At 38.7% G+C, this 21846-nt stretch overlaps 1 protein-coding gene across 2 annotated transcripts; it reads right to left on the bottom strand.

Annotated features, from left to right (window-relative positions):
- Positions 1 to 1670: 1670 nt before the first annotated feature.
- On the bottom strand, positions 1671 to 21662 carry CLGN (calmegin). 2 transcript variants are annotated; one of them, XM_058024654.1, is made up of 16 exons: positions 21507 to 21662; positions 17775 to 17945; positions 16933 to 17003; positions 15117 to 15175; positions 13668 to 13809; positions 13403 to 13484; positions 12477 to 12669; positions 10451 to 10640; positions 9961 to 10074; positions 9247 to 9403; positions 8144 to 8359; positions 7215 to 7334; positions 6899 to 7037; positions 5029 to 5109; positions 3223 to 3350; positions 1671 to 2737 (listed from the first exon to the last, which is right to left on the bottom strand). In XM_058024654.1, exons 2-16 carry the CDS (start codon positions 17934 to 17936, stop codon positions 2663 to 2665), a joined length of 1929 nt encoding a protein of 642 aa, XP_057880637.1. In that variant the 5' UTR covers positions 17937 to 17945; positions 21507 to 21662; the 3' UTR covers positions 1671 to 2662. The 2 variants fall into 2 exon arrangements, with proteins under 2 accessions (XP_057880637.1, XP_057880638.1); XM_058024655.1 differs by lacking the exon at positions 5029 to 5109.
- Between the last annotated feature and the right edge of the window lie 184 nt (positions 21663 to 21846).

The following is a 21846-nucleotide window of genomic DNA, read 5'->3' on the forward strand; positions in this document are numbered from 1 at the left end:
TTAGTTTGGTTTAACATTTGTAAACCCTAAAACTTCTCATAAATATCTGTAGTCAAAAGGTGAAAAAGCAGTAGGGTTAGTAATCTTAAAGGTTTTGACACAGCTGAATTGTCTGAAAAACCAGATGTATTTGACATTAAACCTGAGTTAATGAATGTGGTTTTAACAAAGTTTTAGTTCTTGACTCCCTTGCTATTTTCAGCCATCAATTTTAAATTTGTCTACTTTTCTGTTCTTATTAAAGTAAAAGGATGGGTAGACTGCATCCACTGTTGTAAAAACGTTCAAACTTGCACTTCTCCATATGGGAGACTGCTAAGCCAAGTTAGAAATGTTACTTTGTCCTACACTTTTAGTGAGCTTTACATTAGACAGAACCCAGAATTATTACTTCGTCAATGTAGATGCGAACTGAAGAGTAGCTTCAACTGTAATTAATAAAAGGGCCTCAGTCCTGCCTGGCCTTCCCTGCATATCAGGTGTTCAGTCTGGGATCTGGCATCCTCAGTAAGAGCTCTTTTACCAAGCTACAGCAGAGTCACAGGGAGTGCAGCCTCTAGAGGGCTTGCTACTTACAGAGGTCCAAAGATGACTGACAGTTTTAATAGCAAGGCATGCTGGAACTGAAAATCATTATTTTTTCAAATTTAAAGATCTTTCAAGCGACCATGACAGCAAGATGAACCATGTTTCCTGAAACACCTGTTCAGATAAAAATGGACAGTGCACAGGAAGTGTGTGAAATCTCACTGTTGCATTGTGTCAATGGACAGGGGTTGCCCTTTTGCTTGGCTTTCCACCTCAGAGCCTTAAATCCTCAACATCTCTGGTATTTCTGCTCTAATTACCAGCATAAATCTAGATCCAAGTCAGCTGATGTGCAGAAGGATGTATGCTATCTCTAGATTCTAGGTGATCAAACTCATGGGGCATCAATCAAGACTTTATGGGAACTTTAAATTCAGAACCCTGAAGGAAGATGAGAATCCCCCATGGGGTGGCCAATCCCTGGACTAACTAAATCACATCAAAGAAATGATAGTAACTTATCACTTATCAGAGAAAAAAACCCTCCAAAACCCCTAAGAAAACAAACAAACCAGCCCCCCAGGACACCCAAATGCTGCAACAATTCCAAAGGACTTCTATCAGACTCAGACATAATTAATGGAAAAGCTGAGCTGAAATTATATAATTCATGTAAAAGGTGTCAGCAGGGTACTACACTGCTAAGAGATTCTGTCTATTGCTGAGGAGTGACCTGGAGTCTTCACTTTTTACCCTTTGCACAGAGGCCCTAAATAAAGAGGTGGGAATGGCAATAAACTTAAAGAAGACACAAAAAGCCCCAAATTAAACAAAAACCTAGAGACATTTCCATGTAATTCACACCAAATAGAAGTCAAATATCATTAACTTTTGAGCACTTCCAAACAAGCACTTGAGGACACTTCCTTCTTCATCAGGGTTAGGCATTCATTTCTTACAGACTTCTGTGGAATCTGGTGTGAAAAATACTTCTTTTTAAAGCAGACAAATTTTATGACAGGCACAAGAAAATCTGTTAGATTCCTTATGAATTAGTGTATTTCTACTTTGTAATGTATGGTACTTTTGCTAGCATTTACACATTCTACCACTACTACAGGCAGCTGCCAAGCAGCAAGAGGTTTCTGGTGACTGAAATTTTATTGTTTAATATACAGCTGAACTTCAATGAAACAATGTTTCTTTACAATAAGCAGTTTATTTAAACTATGAGAATACCCAAGTTACTCACATCGTAAAAAAACTTAATCCATCAAAAATTCTTATCTATATTAATAAATTTCATATTAAGCAAGAATTAATAAATATTTTTAGGTGACAATATACACGTAGCAAGTATTCTATAAACAGGTTATACCACTCTGGTTTGGAACATGAGAACTATAAAAGTTTGAAAAAATCATCTGTATATGACCTGCAGATTTGATACCTGCATTCAAGAGTAAAACAAACCACATCAATTACCACTTGTATTCTATTTTAAAATATATCTTGAAAATAAATTACTGCAACCGATGCCTAAAGTGAACAGGTGACCACCCATGTAACAAGATCAACTAAAATAAATAATTTACAATAAAAATCGTTCCTAGCACAAAATCATCATACAAAAACAATTATTGCATTTAGCTCTGCACAGAAAATAATACCTTTTCTCACAGCAATGTGAACTGCTATAGATGCTACATCTATACTACCATCTTCTTTAAGCTGAAAACTGTAAACGGCTTCTTTTGTGCTAGAGCTACAAAAGTATTATAATGCATTTATTTAAAAAAATATTTAGAGTAAGTTTATCTCCAACTAATACTAATTTCTAAGAAACTTCAAATCTTAAGAATCTTCACCTAAAAATCAGTTGGTCAGCTTGTAATTTCCCTTTTATTTTGAATCTGAAATACCAGCTAACTCTTCACAGATAGCATTTATCCTTAAAAAAGGGGAATTGAGGAACTTTGGGATGGTTAACGAGGCCAGAGAATTAAAACAGGAGGTTATAGAGCAATGAGCCCTCCTTTCCCATCAAAGCTCAGAATTTGCCAGGCCCACTGAGGTGGTACACCCAAAGTTACCGTCACTGTCTCTAGACCTAGGAACAGGAGCTGGAAATAACTCAGTCCTTGCGTACTCTTCTTTTGCGCACTGATTTCAGCGGGCGATCTCCCATGCCTTCATAAGCTTCCTTCTTCTGGAAAAAAATACATTCAGCATTAACAGTTCAAACTCATTGTAATTATTGAAACTGGCACACTGTGCTACTCCTCTTCCTGAATTCCCCAGTCCTTTTATCACTAAATGCAGCACTTAAGTGATGGGACAATTCTTCCACACTACTAATGTCATGATTAATAAAGTGGGTAGAAGACTTTTCATGTCTATATTCAGAAAAGAGAGCTGTAAACTGATGTCAGAAATTTGGTTCTGCCTGTGTCTTTGCTGGTTTAAAAGCAGTAACTTTTAAATTAATTTACCAACTCCTTAAAGAGGACCTTTTGCTAATGTTATTTCTGCTTCTGAAGTAAGATGCATTTAAAGCGTTTTAACTGTTCTCTTTGGAGAGCTACAAATAGAGCTACTGTGCTTAAATCAGATATGGTGTTCCCAGTTTGAAAGCGATGGGAAGTACGATGTCAGACAATGGCAAGGAGAAAGCAGGGAAAAATGCAAACTTACCTCATCTTCTGAATCAGATTTATTTGACCGATCACCTTCTTGACTTCCATCTGGAACTTCATTTTCTTCTTCATCTGGAACACCATTTTCTTCTTCATCATCATAAATATCTTCACCACCTTCACCTTCTGTAGAAGAAGTTAATTTTACTTCATAAACAGAACTACATTACTATGATACACTACATCCAGGCACACCAGTAAGGAAAATAAGCCAATTTCAGTCCTAGAATGAACTGTTTGTTTAGAATAACCCATAAAAACATCTCTGGGATACAGAGTAGAATTCTCATGAATTAGTAGAAAGTGATAACTGCCAGAGTTAACAACCAATTTTACAAATCTTAAATCTGACAGAAAGGATATTCGTTGGCATTTTGCAACTTAACAGTCTGCCAGTGGCTTATTTAAAAACAGCAGGGAAGTAGTGCTCAATTCTGTCCTTGTCAGGTCACACCTATGTCTCATAAGCACTGCTTAGGTGTGAAAAACATAGGGAAAAACCAAAAACAAATACCAAAAATCTGTATCCACACCAAATTCTTACTGTTGCATCTGAGTTAAACTGAAACAAAAGTATCCAGACAAATTAAGAATGTAGTCAGATATCAGACATGACTCTCCTGATTCTTGGTGATGAAAATCTAGAAATACCTAATTTGTTAAAATATTTGAGACTTCTGTCTCAAATTGAGGAAGTCGAATCTTTGTACTGAGAAGTCCCAAGAACTCTGTCTGCAATATAGCTGTAAACTGAGCCAGAGCTTCACTAATTGGTATGAACTAAGAAGTCAGTTTTGCCATATGTCAGTATACCTGGTTCACGTGTACTATGTCTTTCTATTATCAAAAGGAGAAGTATGACCAAATAATGAAGATCATGTTTATGAGATGCAGACAAAGATCTCAGTCCTAAAAATAAGCCCTTAATAGAAGAGCTTGGCAGAAATTCACAAAGCCTTTGGTCATATTCTAATAAAGAGACATGAAATGATAAATTATGCAAATCCAGCTCCTCCCACAAGTACAAATTTCAATAGAAGTGAAAAAACCCTCCCAAAAAAGTACTTCAGATATCAGAAGCTATAGAACCCACCACTGGAAAAATATACTATTTAAAATTATTATTTTAAATTTAACCATAATAGTAATTGAAGCATTATTTCATATAAATAAGTGTAGAACTTGACAAATAAGGTTCAGATTGTGCCCCTGAAATTCCATTCTGTGGCAACAATTTTTACTTCCTGCAATGTCTTTATACAGGTTAAAGAAAGCAAGGAGACAAAGCAGACAAACAGACAGTGCCACAAAAATTAACACAGAACAAAATAAAGCAGTAAAGCCCATGGACAATGCCCTTCAAGAAGTACTCGGCCAGCAACTCATTGTCACTGGTGTTAAAGAAATTGTCAAGTGTTTCTAAAATTTGCTGTTGTGCTGCACTTCCTTTTTCTTTTTTAAATGGTCCCAAGATACCATGTGGATTTTGAGTCACTCAGTATTCCACAGCTCAAAACCCTACTGCCTTCAACTCCAAAAAAATCAAAGGAGGAGGTAATGACTATGAAGGAACAAAATCATTAAAAATCGTAAAAACCATAAGGAGACAAAGGTACTAGTAGAAAATATTTATGACTATGGACACCATAGAGAGCAATCTCAGAGGAAACTTGCATCTGGACCTGATGGAAGCTGACATCCACCAGACTGAAGTTCTACCATCAACAAGGAAGCAGAGGGAAGAAAACAGATAGGAGAGACCCACTTCTAAGTCCTGGCCCAAATTGCTTCCCTTTCCCAGTACCTGAAACAGAAGCCTCCCTTCCCATCTTCTCTGTGTTATCTTTTATAAGTTCTCTTTTTGTCTCCTCCATTTCTCTTCTCTCTGTAGCAAAAAGAATGAGGAAAAGGAGGCAGAGGACAATTTCTCTAATGCTTTCTGACACAAAGAGGCAAAAGAGCAATAGAAAAAAAGCGAAGATTTCAACTTGCAAATGTAAAAGGTGGCAGGAAGCTGAGGGAAGCTAAGCAATTCTTCTTAAAGCAAGAAACAATGGAGACATATGACAGCAAAGTGTAATCTTCCCTCTGAAGCCTAGAATTTATTTGAAAACCCTGGATTAGTCATACAAAAGCGAGCTAGGTTAGTTTTACTCTGTGTTCTCTTTAGTAACTAAAAGTAACAGTCTAAAATAGAACCTACCTTTGCACCACCATGAACAGCTGTTCCAAGAACAATTTAAGAAAGCTGTAGGAGCTGAACAGTGTTCCTCTGCAATTGCCTGGGCCTTATTTCTAACATTGAAACACACATTTTAAGGTATTATTTATTAAGTGATGTGTTGTAATTAAATCAAGTAACTGAATATTGGAACTGAGGAATGGCAGCCTTGCAACTGCAGCATATTATGTACAAACTATGATTTGCATCAAGACTGGGTAGAATAAAACAGAGTCTGTAATTCAAGAGCAAAGAACAGGCTGAGTAGAGTAAGATCAAAAGGAAAATTAGGAAGATACAGCACTGAAATCACACACCTACAATTTAGGCTAAAGTAAAGAGGGTATGGAGCATAACCAGAATAAAGAAGTGCCTGGGTAAGGCTCTCCAAGGCAAATGGACTGAGTTTGGTGTGCAAGTATGTACTCAATTGTGTCAGTGATGGCATGGGAACTGCTGCTGCTGAGTGATGCCTCCTGCACAGACACAAGCCATCCACACTCATGGAACATGGTGCAAAGACAGACAAACCCACCAATTTCAGTCAGCAACACAAAGTCATGGCAGCACCAAGACAAAGACCCACCACAACATGAATGTCTGCTATGTCTCTATCCATGCTTGTCCCTTGTCACTTACTTTGTTCTCACCAAGGAAGACTGAAATAACAGGCAGAATTTTACAGAATTCTGAAGCTAAAATTTTTCTCATCAAAGTGAAGATAATGCATTGGAAGTCAGGAGTTTGATTTTTATTCTTTATATAGACACAGAGAAAAGCTAACAGCACCTCAAAGCTACAGCTGAGTAGCAGCCAGTATCTTTGATTCTGTAACATGGGATGGTTTTATTCTTGGATGCTGGAGTACAGCTCAACCTACTGAGTCATTCATTTCTCCCTGGGCAGCAGTACACACCTCTGCAGGTGTGCAAAAGGTTGCTAAAAAGCAATATAAAGGAAGCTGCAGGCTTCAGAATTTCAAGCCTACTGTATTTTCAAGTATAACCCTCCCAGAGAGGTGTAAGCAGATTTATGTTAGAAGACTTCAAGCTATTCCAGACACATTTTAAAGAATAAAGTGACTTTAACTACTTCAGGTACTTATATCTGAATAATTAAAATGTGTTTAATATATGAAATATTTTGAAATATTTAGAAGGGACAACATATGTGTCACAGTCTACAAACATAAAAAATCGTGTTGGAAGCATGTTTATTTCTTGAAAGTGCAGAAATGCTGAGTAGAGCCTTACTTTCTGCTTATATTTATCAGACCTATTAGCCACAGGATGCCCCTCACTGGAAGTTACCAAAGACAAAAAAAGGCTCAAAGCAAGGCACATTTCACATAGTCTAAGAAAACAGGTTGTAATTACTGGCAATGCAATCCATGAACTGGTTCTATTCATGTCTTTAACCAAACTGCAAGCTGACACACTCTCACTCATCTTACCATCTTCATCAGTATCTTCATTTTCTTTTTCCTCCTCTAGTTCATCATCTTCAAAATCCTCTGTCACTTCTTTTAGTTTTCCCTTTGTAATTTGCTTAGATACATCAGGCTTCTTGAAGTCAATATATTCATCTGATTTCTACAACAAATGAAAAATCTATTTATATTTCAACTCCAGTTAAGAATTAAACAGGCACTGTAAGCTAAGTAATACCAATGGCATATTAAAAGGGCACATTGTTGCACAGATGCTCAAGAGTTTCCAAATGAAGTACTAAGAAGAAAACCAAATAAAAACATAGTAAATTTCACTAACCTTTCCTGGCCAGCAGAACAACACAGTTAGACCAACAGGGAGAGCTAAAGTCAAGATGTAAAGAACCCAGAGCCATGGGTGTTCTTCTGCAGCAGTCACCAACTGACTAAACATACCAGGCTGTGTTAAAAAACAATAAAATTAAAATAATTGTATTTATATCCCTCTCTACACTTAAATATGTTTATGAAGTGTACTGTATACATTTATATTGTCCAAAACCCTTCTTTACCTTTGCCTTTTAATGACTACAGCAATAATGCATTTCAGTACTGGTAAAGCAACAACTTTACCAATTGCAAATAAGTGGCAGGTGTTGAGTAAGGAGGAACAGATGTAGAACACCAGACCAGCCACAACTCAGCTTTGTAAAGCAATACCTGCACACTGTACCAACAAAGCTGAAAGCTCCCAAAGCATCAAGAGCCTGAAGGCAGCAGTTCCTGAGGAGCAATGCTGGCTCCACTTGTACCATCACCTTCTCTCCTTTGACAGCCAATTATTCAGGGAGTAAACTGTCCTCCCAGTACAGCTCTGACTTAGAGAGTAGAGACTCTCAGGCAAGTGCCTGGTGCATGTCTGTAAGAGGTACATCAGCACTAAAGAAGTTTGAGAGGCACAGTGGAACAAGGGCACTCAAAGAAATTGTTTTTGCCATTGTGTGTACAGGTACAGATACAGGCTCACACATAAACAAAGAGGAAGTCAATTTCTTACTAGGTGTTTAAGTAAAATGCAGTACCCTTTTAACCTCAAGAAAATATTCATTTGGGAAAGGTAAAAAGCCAAACTACAAGACAGAAAAGCTATCAGTTACTCAGCAAAATAATTGATTGCAGACAAATTAATGTCAACATGGACAGAAAATTCTTCCAACAGCACAGCTTCCTTACTACTTTCTACTATCAAGAACATAGCAAAGTTTATACCTCATTAGCACTTGCTACCAATTTCTTCAAGCCCCAGCTATCTGCTGCCCAGCGATCTGCCACTTCTTTCTCTGAACAGATGATGAAGTTATCAAAGTAGATATCAGATGTCATAGACCAGAGTTCTAGACCAATAGCACTGACAGCAGTCATCTTGAATGGGTGAAGATCTTCAAAGTAGTCTGGGTTTGGTATTTTCCGAGGGCTCCAGATTCCCTGTTAACGGAAACAAACACAATCACATTAGCTACAGCTTGCCAAAAGAACAGCTTCTGAAAGGGATTTCAAAATAATAAGAACTTTTCTTTAAAAAGACAAGCAGTAGAGTTTAATCTATCTAGAACTGGAAATAGCCTGTAGGATTTTGGCAAACAGGTCTCAATTTTCATGTTTTAGGGCAGATCTCCTAAGCAATTATTTTCTTTTTTACTGTAGAGATTACAGTAATAACTGACTCTTACCAGAAGTGTTAGAGAAAATTTTAGCAAAGGAAAATTATTCAGCCTTATGGTACCTGTGCAAATTAGAGCCAAATTCTGTTTGCAAACCTGCTTAGGATCTTACCCTCTGAGACATACATCAATTTCAAGTACTCCCATAACTAATACAAAGTAACTCTCTTTAATATCCAGCTGATTACCTCTTATATTTGGAGGGGAGGACAGGACTTTAATTATCCAAAATTGAAGCTTCCTCTAAAATTGAACTAGTAAGGCATTTTGCTTGCTGAAAGGCTTCATTTGTTAATATTAAAAAAAGAGACTAATTCAACAGACTGACATTTAAAAGCCTAATGTAATTCAGAATACAATTCTGAAGACCATACTAAATAAATGGTATCAATGAAAATTGTACAAATGGCAACTTTAAACAGCTAAGTTGTTTTAATACAAGAAGCATTACTGTTTCCCAGTATACTTCAAGGGAAAAAAAAAGAAAAATAAAAGGCAAATTAAGAGCAAAAAATTCTCGAATTAGTGAGGGTTTTCAGACTCATTGCAAAATATAAATACACTGCAGAAAAGCCTAAGTAAATACACTGCTTTGACTTGCTTGCTCTGCTGCCTGTATCTTTTAGCCATGCCCAACAATTTGACTATTACCTGGTAGTTAGGATTATCTATCATAGGTGCTCTCCATTTTCCTTTGTACTTTGGGTTGTTCTTCATGGGACGCACCCACTCTCCACAGCCAGGTGCAGTCTCACATTTTGCATTAGGGATCTGGGGGGCTTCCCACTCCCCATCCATTTCTTCATCCCTAGAGAGAAAAAAAATGACCAACAACTGTTTCAAGATCAGCCAGGTGTCAAACACTGGCAGTCTGAAGTTAGGGTCTATGTGTATTGTTGTAACTACCCCAGAACTCTGACCAGCTCAAACAACTTTACCCAACTGCATAAACACTTTTTTAAAGGAGTGCTGCACCTTTTTACTTAAAGGCCATATATGTTCATATATACCACAGCATGACTGACTTCAATTGCATTCCTGCCTCTAAGCATCCTCTGCCCAGGATGCTTAGAGATCCCTTTGAGACTTACATTATGATTTCAAGTTATCAACTTAAACTGTAGCAAATTCTTTCAAAGGGGACCTTCATATTCTGTTTTTACTTATGTATCTTCAGAAAACAAAGGCAATGACAAGTTCATGTTTTTATAGAAGCAGTCCCCACACCAACAAATATTTGGCCATACCTTACACATTCCACATTACTACCTCAAAAGACAATGAAATCTGGACTGACTTCCACAACTAATAATCTGCCACAGAGAACAGTCTTATCTGCAAAACACATGAGCAATCTGCACTTACCAGTCCTTTGGTTTCTTTGCATTAGGGTCTGGAACATACTGTGGTTCATCATCAAGCCACCCCTCAGGCTTAACAGCATCAGGATCTTCTATTTTGGCAGGTTCATCTTCATCCCTTCAATTACAGAATTTTGTTAGAAAATACAGCAGCCTGACTTTGCACCAATGCTCTGTTCAGAGGACTACAACTGGCATGAAAGAGATGATTTCCAAAAACATGACAGAATTAGACTCGCTGATCATGAGCATTAGCCATATAATTATCTGCTTATAAATATCTGGATTATATTTACATTGTTCTATAACAAATCAGCAAATAATGATTTTATTTGTTTCCTTATGCCCACCTCAAATATATTTTCAAACTTCAGTGCTTTTAGTGAAATGTATTCCAACTGTCACTAGCAAACCCCAAAATAAAACCAGTCAAATCTTTCAAGTAAACAATCTGTATGTAAAAGACATTGTAAAATTTAGAATGTTCTCCTTACCAGTCATCGGGTTTGACAGCATTTGGATCAGGTATTTTTGGTCTCTCATCCCAATCATCAGGCTTCTTATCAGTAGGATCCTCTATTTCTTTGGAAGGATTTACTGGAGGAATCATATTCTCAAGAAGACTTCCTTTACTGACAACTGTTTGGTCGATTAATATTTCAAATGTATCATCTGGTTTTAGCACTAAATTGAAGAAATGTATATTGAAGAAATAAGGTAGCCATTTAATTTTACAGATACATTTAACAAAACTATAGAATAAGCACAGACTTAGTCAAATAAGAGCAAACAGGATCCTCACTAGCAGAGGAGACAGACTCCTCACTCAGGCACTGGATCTGGACACAAACATTGCCCTTGAGGGGATGTATGACCAGCATCAGGCCCAGAAAGATTAAATTTGAAGAAAATTCAATTGCTGAAACACATCCAAACATATTCTAGGAGATTTTTCAAAAACCTACCAACTTGGGCAAAATTCTGTGGTTTTACTTCAAAAGCACAGACAGTGAAAAAAGAGTCTCTGTCCCAAAAGGCATCTCTGCTACTAAATTATAATCTCACACTTGAAAGCATGGGAACACAAGAACTGTACCAGTACCACAGCAGAAGGATAAAACAGCACTTTGTATCAGGTTCTAACCTCTCTAAGCCGTTTTCCTCAAATGCCACACTGCAAGAGCTCACACATTTGAAGAGAATTCCCTGGATGTTAGCAAGTGTGAGTAACTGAGAAGCCAAGGTAAGAACTGAGCACTGCCAGACTTGGGACCCACATGCATCCACATCTATTTCTAATAAGCACTTATAAGTGTGCTCACTGGTCTAACAGCAGATTCAACTGACCATTTAACAGAATGAAGATTACTAAGTAAAAGTAATTATTATTCTACTTTTATGACAGTTTTCTAAAAACAGTTAAAGAAAACCACAGTAACAGTCTTGTAACAGTTTGATAATATCTAATGATGGCCTTCCACCCTGAAATTTTCAACAGCATTAAAATATCCATAAATGCAAAAATGAAACCCCCATATCACCTTTAGATAAAACACAAAGAATAATCTTTAAACTCCTGTTATCAGTCACATAAATGCATTGGAATCACACAGCTCTATGAAGTCTGTTTGAACAAGTATAACAGAATAAATGCAATTCAAGTTTAAGTACCTTGATTCATAATTTCTAACAAACAATCCAAATACAGGAATGCATGCATTCCTTTATTATGAGATTCTTCAAGCAAATAAGACTATCTAAAAGTGTAAGTTTGCTGTGGCATACTACAGCAATCCATTTTAGAAACCACTGAATTATTTTCCTATGGCACAGCACTTGAACATGCCTTCTGTTATTACTCCTCAGTGGAATTTCCTAAGTACAGTCAATTTGGCTGGGGTTGCAGCATGCCATAGGTTAGCCCATTGACTGCTGTTCTTCCTCAGAAGTTAGAAAAAGGGATAAAAACTAACTTTTATTTCTCTGTACAGCTCACTGGTACAAGAAGAGCTGTCACATGAATTACAACCAGCCCACACTTACTCACTGCAGAGTCTGTGCTGACCTGTGTGTGCACACTGCTTCAGGTGCAGGGCTTGTAAGAACTCCTAACATGGGGAAAAGAGTGGTGTGTGGCATGCTACAGATTGAACTGAACTCCCCTGAACTCTGACACCTTCCCAGAATATTGGGCACTTGTACATTCTACTATCTTTCCCAGTAAAAATAGTTTTATTATAATAATTGCTGAAGGCATTTATCAGTAAAGGCTAGTCAGGGCTGGTAAGTTTGTCCTGTAACTGGATATTATGCAGTAGCATCTGAAAGCTACTTTATGTCCTGCAGTTAAGCCCTGTCATTAAACCATTTAACCCAAATTATTAAACAACCAGCACTCAGAATTAACAAGCTATTATAAACAAAGACTCAATTACAAAGCTTCAGCAGACAAAACCACATTTTTAATCTCTCCTTTCCAACATAAGAATTGGAATTCCATTTTTAAGAATTGAACAATACCAAGAGTATAAAGATGTGTCTTCTTGTCCAGATAGAATTTTTTTAGGTCTACATCAGGACGTTCAGCATGTTTTTCATCATATTCTCCGGTTTTAGGATTCTTATGTCTGAAGATAAAGTGTAGTTTGTAATCCTCTCCACATTTATCTGGTCCAAACATAATTGTGTAAGGTGTTTTGTCAAAAAAGTATTCCTGTAGAAGCAAGAAAGCTGAGCATGTGATACACTGGACACTTTATTATGTCATTTTTGGTACTTCTTTGTCTTGGTGCAGAGGATAGTTACCTATCTGCAAAAGGTAAATGAAAAGTGGTAGGGTAAATCATGAAAGGAATTCAAGCCCTCTGGAGTTCTCTGTTTCCAGGGAATGCACTAACTCTCAGCCTCTTCAAGGAAGATGAATACATTTATATATTTACACTTTATCCTTAAGTAGGAATGCCTGTTACAAATCAAAGCACCCAAGTATCTCTTTCCCTCTACAAACACTACACTAAAAGATGGAATGGAACTAGTTACTGTTCTTCATAACAATTTTCTTTTCCAATAAAGATAACCCCAGCATATTAATACCCAGTGTTTTATAAGTACATTTTTCTCTCCACATTAAGTAACAGCAACAAACAACCCTGATAATATCAGATATAGTTATTCTCCTTCAGAGTATGCTGCAATACACAGTTATGTCACAGTATCTTTAAACTATCTATGTTTTCTGTATTTGGAATACACAGTAATATCCATGTGCTGATCAGTAAAATGGTTTCACAAGTTATGAGTTAAGATCCTCTGGCTTCTATTAATTCTGAAAGTCATACTAAATGTACACAAAAGTCCTCTGTCCTGCATATCAGACACCAGCCATGCAGAGCCAAGCTGTCCCTCAAATGAACAACTGATAGCAAATATTAAGCAAGAGGACATACCAGATTCAAGTCATTGCTACTGGAGAGAAGTTTAATATATGCACCACCACAGTCAATGCCTTTTTGAAAATTCACTTCATATCTGAGCAAAGAGAAAGTGAGAAAAACATTCTGAGTAGCAGAAAAATATCAATTAACTGCTAATCTGCAGTTCTAATTATGAATATATTCAGACTACACATTAGTACCTACTGTCAAAACACTTCTATGCTAGCAAAATGCTTTAAATTACTAATAAACATAAAAAACCAGAAGGAATACTTACTGAACAATCAAAGGTTTATCATCAAAAACAAATGTTTTTGTCAGCATTGCTGATATTGCATGATACTTTGCCACTGATTTTAACACTAATCCTTTGTCTCCAGGCATTGCATTTTCCTTCAGCTCTTCTACTTCCCATCTTCCTAAAACATATATGCACAAAGTCTTTGAAAAAATGCAGTGTGAACACAGAAATCAGCCTTGCTGAAAGTAAAGGGTTAGTAACAAATAAAGCCTAGCTGCCAAAATAGGGCAGAAATATTGGCATCTGATGTCAAAGATGTTATTTCTTTTTGTTCTCAAATTTAAGTAAACTTTATTCCTGTAGATCTGTATCTTTAGGTTGTGGTATCCTACAATGGCCAGAGGAACAAAGTATTTCTCCAGATTTTAAATTTACTTCTACCATCATCACACAAAAAACATGAGTCACAGAGCACTGTGTAAAGCTAAAGACCTGCATAATTACTTTTTTCTGCTTACATAAAATTAAAATCTCTTGAGTCAAATCTAATTACAGGGTAGATGAAGTTCCCTCCTCCTCCCCAAAGTCTTTCCAGGAATTATCAGGTTTGGTCCAAAACAAGCTTACAGCTTTGAAAATAGAAGATTTTATATTTGTACATTCTCCAAGTTTGGGATAAATACACACACAGGCCCAATATCCAAAGAACAAGATTTCTTCCAAAAGGGCAGTTACATTTTCTCAGAGACTAACAGGAAAAGATCCACTGGGGTTTTTTCCAGGAAAGAGCACAGCACAAAGTACCCTACTTTGACAATCCACTGTAATTTTGAAGAATGCTTAAGCAGCCAATTCTAGACTAGGAAATCACAAGTGCAAACTGCAATGATTAAACTATCAGTACACTGTTTCCATTACTGCTCTCCAAATTTGGTTTTGGCTACTCTAAGACTAAACTGTACAAGAACCACTGAAGAGCCCTACATTCAAGCACAGGCAATCTGGAAAAGTATTTTAAAAAATATGCTGTTTTAATTTTCAGAGGCTATACCAAGAGACCAATCCGTGGATCAGTAGCAGGACAGATGGAGCAAAATGGAACACAATGCTTCAGAAAATTATTTAACAACTGAAATTGAAGTGATAAATCTCTCTCACAGGGTTTCAGAAAAGACAGTTCTAAAGAAACAATACTCATAAACAAACGGGATTAAATATTCAGTTTCCCAAGGTTATTCTGGTATCATTCATGGCAATACATTGTTGGAATGACAAAAAAAGTTATCTTCACACTAAATAACCCACCGAGCAACATTTCACAGTTTCAGGATAACAGTCATTATACAAACTAACATTCTTGACTTTTGCCATCTAGACATTCAAAGACAAGTTCTGTGCTATTTCTCAAAGAAATATTTATTTCAAGCAAAAAAGCAACAGAACATCATAAACTACACAGTGGAGGCAAACAATAAAGTTGCTTACCATCATATTTAGCAACATTATCATCCATGTCTTCTTTCAGAGTTACAGACAACACCCACCTAAAAAAAAATTGTACTGGTCATTGATCTATCTAGGCAAAGCTGTATTATTTAACAAACAAAGGAAAATTAGCTTTTGTTTCTAGGCTGTGAACCTGTAATACTGATTTTGAGTCAGCATCATGGAACTGCATGTAGCTCTAAGAACATGCAAAGAAAAATTAAAGGAGAGTAGTCTAATACAGCATTTCAACATACTTCCTAAAAATGTAAATGAATAGACAATTAAAAGTCTAAAGTAATTAAATTCCTGAATTATTTAATTCTGAATATACTTCAGTTTTATATACAAGTTCAGAATGTAATATGCATTTAACGTAAAAAATCACTGAAAATAGCAAGTTTCAAGTATAATACCTTCAACAGAGGAAATAATACCTTTCAATAGAAAAGAAAAAGAACTCAGCCAAATGAATCTTAACTTTATCTGACAGTAGCAGTACACACACAGAGCAGAGGACAAGAGGGACAAGTGCAAGATTCCAAGGGTACTGCACACAGGAGATCCAGCAGGGCAAACACGGCCTGATCTCCATTCTGTGAGCAAGGCAGACTTGGCCATCCCATTCAGGGTATTATCACAAGATAGGCACAGTCTCCTCACAAAGTGCTCCTCTGGAAAGGGAAAAAAGGAAAGGGCAGTCCCCCCTCATCTGGACACGCAGCAGTTCTGTCTGGAGCCATGCACAGGAATATCTACAGCCAACAGCACTGCTCAACTCTTTATTGTATCAGCCACAAGAATACATTCTAATAACTCATTCTGGAAAGAACGGTCTGCATTCTTTCTGAACTCTCCTCTGCATGGAGTGATCCAGGGATGAATACTTTCTCTTTTCTGCTTGAACTGCAGTCACATTTGTTCACTGTTAACAAAGATGCTGGAAAAGCTTCACAGTATAAATAGCACACTAGATCCTCAGCCTACCAGGAGAGAGACCAGTGAGGAATAAAACATCTCTACAAGTCATGTGAAAAAATTTTCAAGGCCCATTCTCAGAAAAGCTATGCTATTCTTACCTAGTCCATTTATATATAATTCTTTTCCACACTTCAGGGAAGAAAGGCAGCATGCTGCTTACTTTCTCATAAATTTCTTTCGTACTCCTTAGTCTTATGTAAATTATGCAAAGCTAGACCAAAAAATCCCAAGCATTGTAGCTAAAACTCTGAACATTAGATTTAGTAGGAAGACAAATTAATCTTTGAACAGTTCTCAAAAAACCTAGAAACTTGGATGAATGATATCATTCAAGTACCCCAGGTAAATCTTTCTATCTGTTAGTCAAGGATTTCAGTGGTTTATTTGGTTTTTTAACAACCATTATCACCTCTTCTATCTAATATTTTTTTCTGCCATCACAGGTGCTGCTTTTGCAGTTAACATTTAGAACTGACACATACCTAAGATCATGTGGAAAGAAAGTGTTTGCTACTGAAGTGCAATGGCACTTCACCCTCTCAGCTATTTAAACCCAACTGGTTCAATCTTTAGATTATTTTTCTCAATGTCCACAAATCCAGAGTTTATTAAAAGCCTCCTTAAAACACATAGAGGAGAGTAATATATCTGAAATGTTAAGTGTCCGGCTTAACATTATGATGTATTTGGAGCAAGCCTTAATAGTCTTCCCAATTCTAATCCCCATAAAAATATTTAAAAGACAGTAGCAGAAAAATGAATACAAAACAAGTGCTGCCACTGTAAGTGAAAATTGCTGAAAGCAGAATTTAATAATTTTAAGACATAAACTTACCCCGACATTCCTTCATCAAAGGTTTCTGTAAAATACACTTCCCCAGTTGGCTTTGGAGTCTGGTACACAACCTAAGAGACATGTACAGATACACATCCCAACATAAATTACAATTGAAATACACTCTCCTATCTCCAGAAGTAATCTACCCAGGCAGAACAACAGATCCTCTTCATTAGAAATTCCTAGCAGCATAAAACCACTTCTTTCCCTCCACATTTCAATACTTTGTGTGCATCCCTCCAACTGTGACCAGTTTCATATCTCTGAACTTTAAAAGTTGCTTCCTCTGTTCAAAGCTCATAACTAAAGCTTTATTACATCTTCTGTGAAACAAAACCGCCAAAATTTTTCTGAACCTGCACCAAATCTGCTTCCTCCCTGCTTCTCTCTTTGTATGTTTTCCATTCTTCTGTTTTCCCATCTATTGCCTACATCTCTTTTGAAGAATAGCATACAGATTTTCTGGTAATAAAGACAGTGTCAAAAGGCAGCCGTGACTGATGAAGTCAAGAAACCGGTCTAAAGTCAGTCTCAGTGAGACCAAGGTGCTTTCCATTTACTTCTTTGCAAGTGGCATGTTAGGACTTGCAACAAAAGGTTCTGTATCTAGATTGAAGAAAAACCTTTTTCATGACTACTGACCTCAGGCAGGAGATTTTACACTTGGGCATAAGAGAGTCATTCTTTAAGTTTGCCCTGAATGTCACATATAGCAAGTGAAAAACTCAGACTGCCACATCTGAGACCCACTCAGCTGTCAAATGCAGATTAACTTGCTCTAGTTATAACTATGCATCTTGTATTTAACCAGCTTGAACTAGAGAATTCTGTAATCTTACCTCTAGAGAAGATTTATCTCTGTCAACATCAGCTTCTTGGGACTGTTTGTCAAAATTCTCCACTTCAACATCTGCATCCAGATTTTCTTCACTTTCCATTCCTGCAGTCACTGAGCTAATTATCAGGACACCCAAGCACAGCCAGTCCCACTGGAAGTGCATCTTGTTTATCTGCAGAATTGAAAGTTTTACATTTTAAACATAATTTCAACTATATTATTAGTATTATTTCAATTTTACCCCAGACTTTATCTAAAAGAGGAAAAAAACCCATTAAAATAATGAGAAATAACTATGAAAAAGTGTTGTCACTATAATATTGTCTTAATTTGCTTTTTAAATTTTTTTTTTATTACTGAGCCCCGACTCAGACTCTCTTTCCCCTCCTGTTTTCCCTATGGAAGTGCTCACAGCCTGTTCCTTTACCTTGCCAAATCTAGCAAGAATCTGACTGCAATATGCATGCTTTTAAAGAACTAAGCAAGACTGCTTTTATTTTTCTCATTCATAAACAATCTGAACAAGTGATTAAATTGAATCAGTCTCTATAATGCAGCAATAACTAACATCCCTTTCACAGCAAGCTTAAATAAATGCTGGTGTTTATTTTGCTATTTTAAGACATTGTCAAGCCTTGCATTACTTGCAGCCACTAGTGGTTATATTAAAAGCTCTGGTGCTGAGTACCTTTGCACCTGAGAGAGCAGCCACCCTCTCGGGCACATCATCACTCCCTAGAGACTGAATTGTTTATCACTACAACTCTGAATGTCCCAGCAATTACAGATACTATCTTATACTCAAAGTGTGAGTCTCTTTCTTTCTTCCTTCCTGGCTTTAGCAAATGTGGGAAGCAATTCAAACACTGTAACTGCACCAATAATTACTTCATCATTCATTTTTTAACACCTCCAAGTTTTATCAAGCAACACATATAGAGATCAAACAGTATCAGGGCTTTATTTCTTGTATGATCTACCAATTTAACATTAACTGCACTGATTATATCTAGAGCCAGGACATACACAAACCACACGATTACCATAAAGGACTGTTTCACACACCAGTACCATGGCAATACTAGGAAATAATCAAAAGCTCTTTTTTTTGGACTAACAACTATTTTCCACAAAATTACATTAAACATATTACCATTCTTTTTTTCCTTCCCCACTACTATCCACACTTCCTGCTGTTCTTTGTGGGACTTTACAACCTTGCTTGAAGATGGTGAGTCTGTGGTTCCTCAGGTGATACATTTCAATAGTTATCTGCAAATTTTCTAGTGTTTTGTATTTGAATTTTTTTATTTTTAGGTTAAAACTAGAGATACTGTTAGTTCATAGACCTCCTTAGCAGTTCTAGAACTGAAAATAATCTCGCCCTGAAGATTTGAAGTAACTGAGTTTATCAGAGGTGAATGTTTAATCTTACACGTTTAATCTTATTTTGGAACACCTCTGTCTGAGGAGTATCAGTTTTACCAACCCCCTTTTCTTGTTCCTTACCCATCACATTAGGACAAGCACTCCAAGAATTCCACATCAATACCTTCTGGACTGCTTAGCTCCTAGCTAAGGTGTCCAATATTAACCAAGTACCAGCCTTGCATTTTCAGCACACAGCTTGCCTACCTTACCTTCGCTAGCTCGTCATGCACGTGATCTCTGCTTCTCCCAAAGCAGCATGAGGGGCACAGCTTTCTCTTCCAGTACATCCAGGTGTGTGTGTATGATCCAAAATGCTTTCCACTTACACAGCTGTAACTTTACTGTAATTAGCCCCATTCACTCCTGCTCCATACACAGACTAACACGGGCATCCAAGAGGAAACACCAGTTCTCACCTTTCCAAACAGCCCCCTTCCAAAATTTCTGATGCTTTCACTTGGTTCCCACTGAATCTTATCATTACTCCCTGATCCTACCTAGGACTTCCCTAATTTCCTTCAGCTTTCAATTGGATCTCTTACCTCTTCCTTCAAGAAGAGAAGGTGCATTTTAACCTTTGACCTTTTGATATACTTTTAAAATAATCCCAGAAATGCTGAAATACATTATCAAGACCAATCACAGCTATCACTCAACTGCCAGCCAAACACGGTTTTAACCAGCCCACGACATCTTTCACTTTTGTGAACTCTGCCCCACTAAAGTCTTAGCATATAAAATAAATCTTTCACCTAAGCCAATGAGATTCTGGTCTCAAAACAGAACTTCACACTACACATTTAATTATCTTTAAAACCTACTGAATTTTCCTAATTAACACATGAAGACTATGAGAAACTTTTCTTACTCCATTTTCAAAGTGGCAATGCAAATAAGCCAAAAGGATTCTCGCTGTTATCAAAACAAAGCAAATTGGAAGAGCCTGTGGCTCTCACAAAACACCAAACATCTTTACTAGCAGTCTTGTCAATGTATCTAAGTTCAGACTTTAATTTTAACATATATTTTGTATAACTTGGTCACTTTTTGCCATGGGTAACCACAGCACAGCTACACATCAGCATAAGCCAGCAAAGCACGCTCTAGGGACCAGCAACAGTGCTGCAACATCAGCACAGTATTGCACCCAAAGCAACAAGCTGCTTTTCCTGAGACACAGACCAGTATTTGTAAAAGACAAAGGCACAAGCTGTAAACATGGTCTGACTGGGTATCAGCACGTTTATCCCCACGAGGACAGGTGAGCACTGATACAGGCTGCCCAGTCCCTGCCCCTGGGGTTTTCCAAGACAGTCCAGAAAAAATCTCCAAGCAAGCTGGACCAGCCTCAGGGCTGCTGCTGCAGTGAGCAGCAGGTCAGGAGAGACCTCCTGGCGTCCCTTCCCAGCTGAATGATCTGATTTGGGTTGTGTCCACCTTTGCACCTCTGTACCATGGTGTTTAGTGCACTGTGTACATGCCATTAGTCGGTGACATCATTATTCCATCTGCTGCAGAACTAAGTAAGGGGTCAGGATCTTCCAGATTACTAACTTTTTTCTGGACTTTGAAAACGGTCATGCCTGTTCCATGTAACTGGGAGTTCTGGATTCTCCAGCAGAAAGGGAACAAGACAGCCGTTCTCACTGTGAAGTCCAAAGCTCCTGCATCCAGTATCAACACACGGGCTTTTCATAGGGCAAATATCAATTCCATCTAGGGCCATGAAAAGTGGAGGATTTTTTCACACACCCCTTCTTCCACCTGTACCCACGGGCTGCTTTATTCCTCCCTCATTCTCCTACATTGCCATAAACCTGACATAAGCTGTAACTGCTCCATGAAACACACGCAAGAGCACTCACACAACTTTACATTTCTCCTTTATCGGGTGTGAAGCTGTCCCCCGCTCCCGTTAGCTGTGCTGTTGAGCACCCAGCGCGGGCACGGATGCCGCCCGTGGGGTTCAGCGGCGCTCCAGCCGCAGTGCCGCGCTCCCGCAGGCGCTCCGGGCATTGCGCTGCCACAGCGAGCTCCACCAAACCCTTCAGGCCGACCTTATTTCCCGGTTTGCAAACACAGACCCTAGGGCCACCCGGTGTGCCGTCAGCACCAACACGAACCGGCTTTCTGGGACACCGCCAAGCGAGAACCAAGGCCGCGATGCCGCTGCTCCCGCCCGCCTCGATACGAGCCGAGCTCCCGGAGCCTCCCGTGGGCCGCCTCCGGGGACCGAGGGGAGCGAGGCGGAGCAGGGCAGCCACCCTCACCCCCCGTACCCGCGGCCGTACCCCACACGCACCTGCCGTCGCCACCGGCCGCCCTTTTCCCGGCCTGGTTACCAAGCACCGCCACGCCGCTGCTCCCACGGCGGCCCGTTACCGGCGGTGGTCCCGGCGCTGCCCGGCCCGCGGCGGGCGGTTACCGGTGGTCACCGGCGGCGCTGCCCGGCCCGCGCTTACCGGTAGCGGTCTCGGCGCTGCCCGGCCCGCGGCGGGCGGTTACCGGTGGTCACCGGCGGCGCTGCCCGGCCCGCGCTTACCGGCGGCGGTCCCGGCGCTGTCCAGCCCGCGGTTACCGGCGGCGGGAGCCGGAGCCGGAGCCGGGCCCGGCCGCTGGTCCCCGCGCATCCCCGGCCGCGC

The sequence above is a fragment of the Melospiza georgiana genome, chromosome 5, assembly GCF_028018845.1.
Source record: "Melospiza georgiana isolate bMelGeo1 chromosome 5, bMelGeo1.pri, whole genome shotgun sequence".
NCBI lineage: Eukaryota > Metazoa > Chordata > Aves > Passeriformes > Passerellidae > Melospiza > Melospiza georgiana.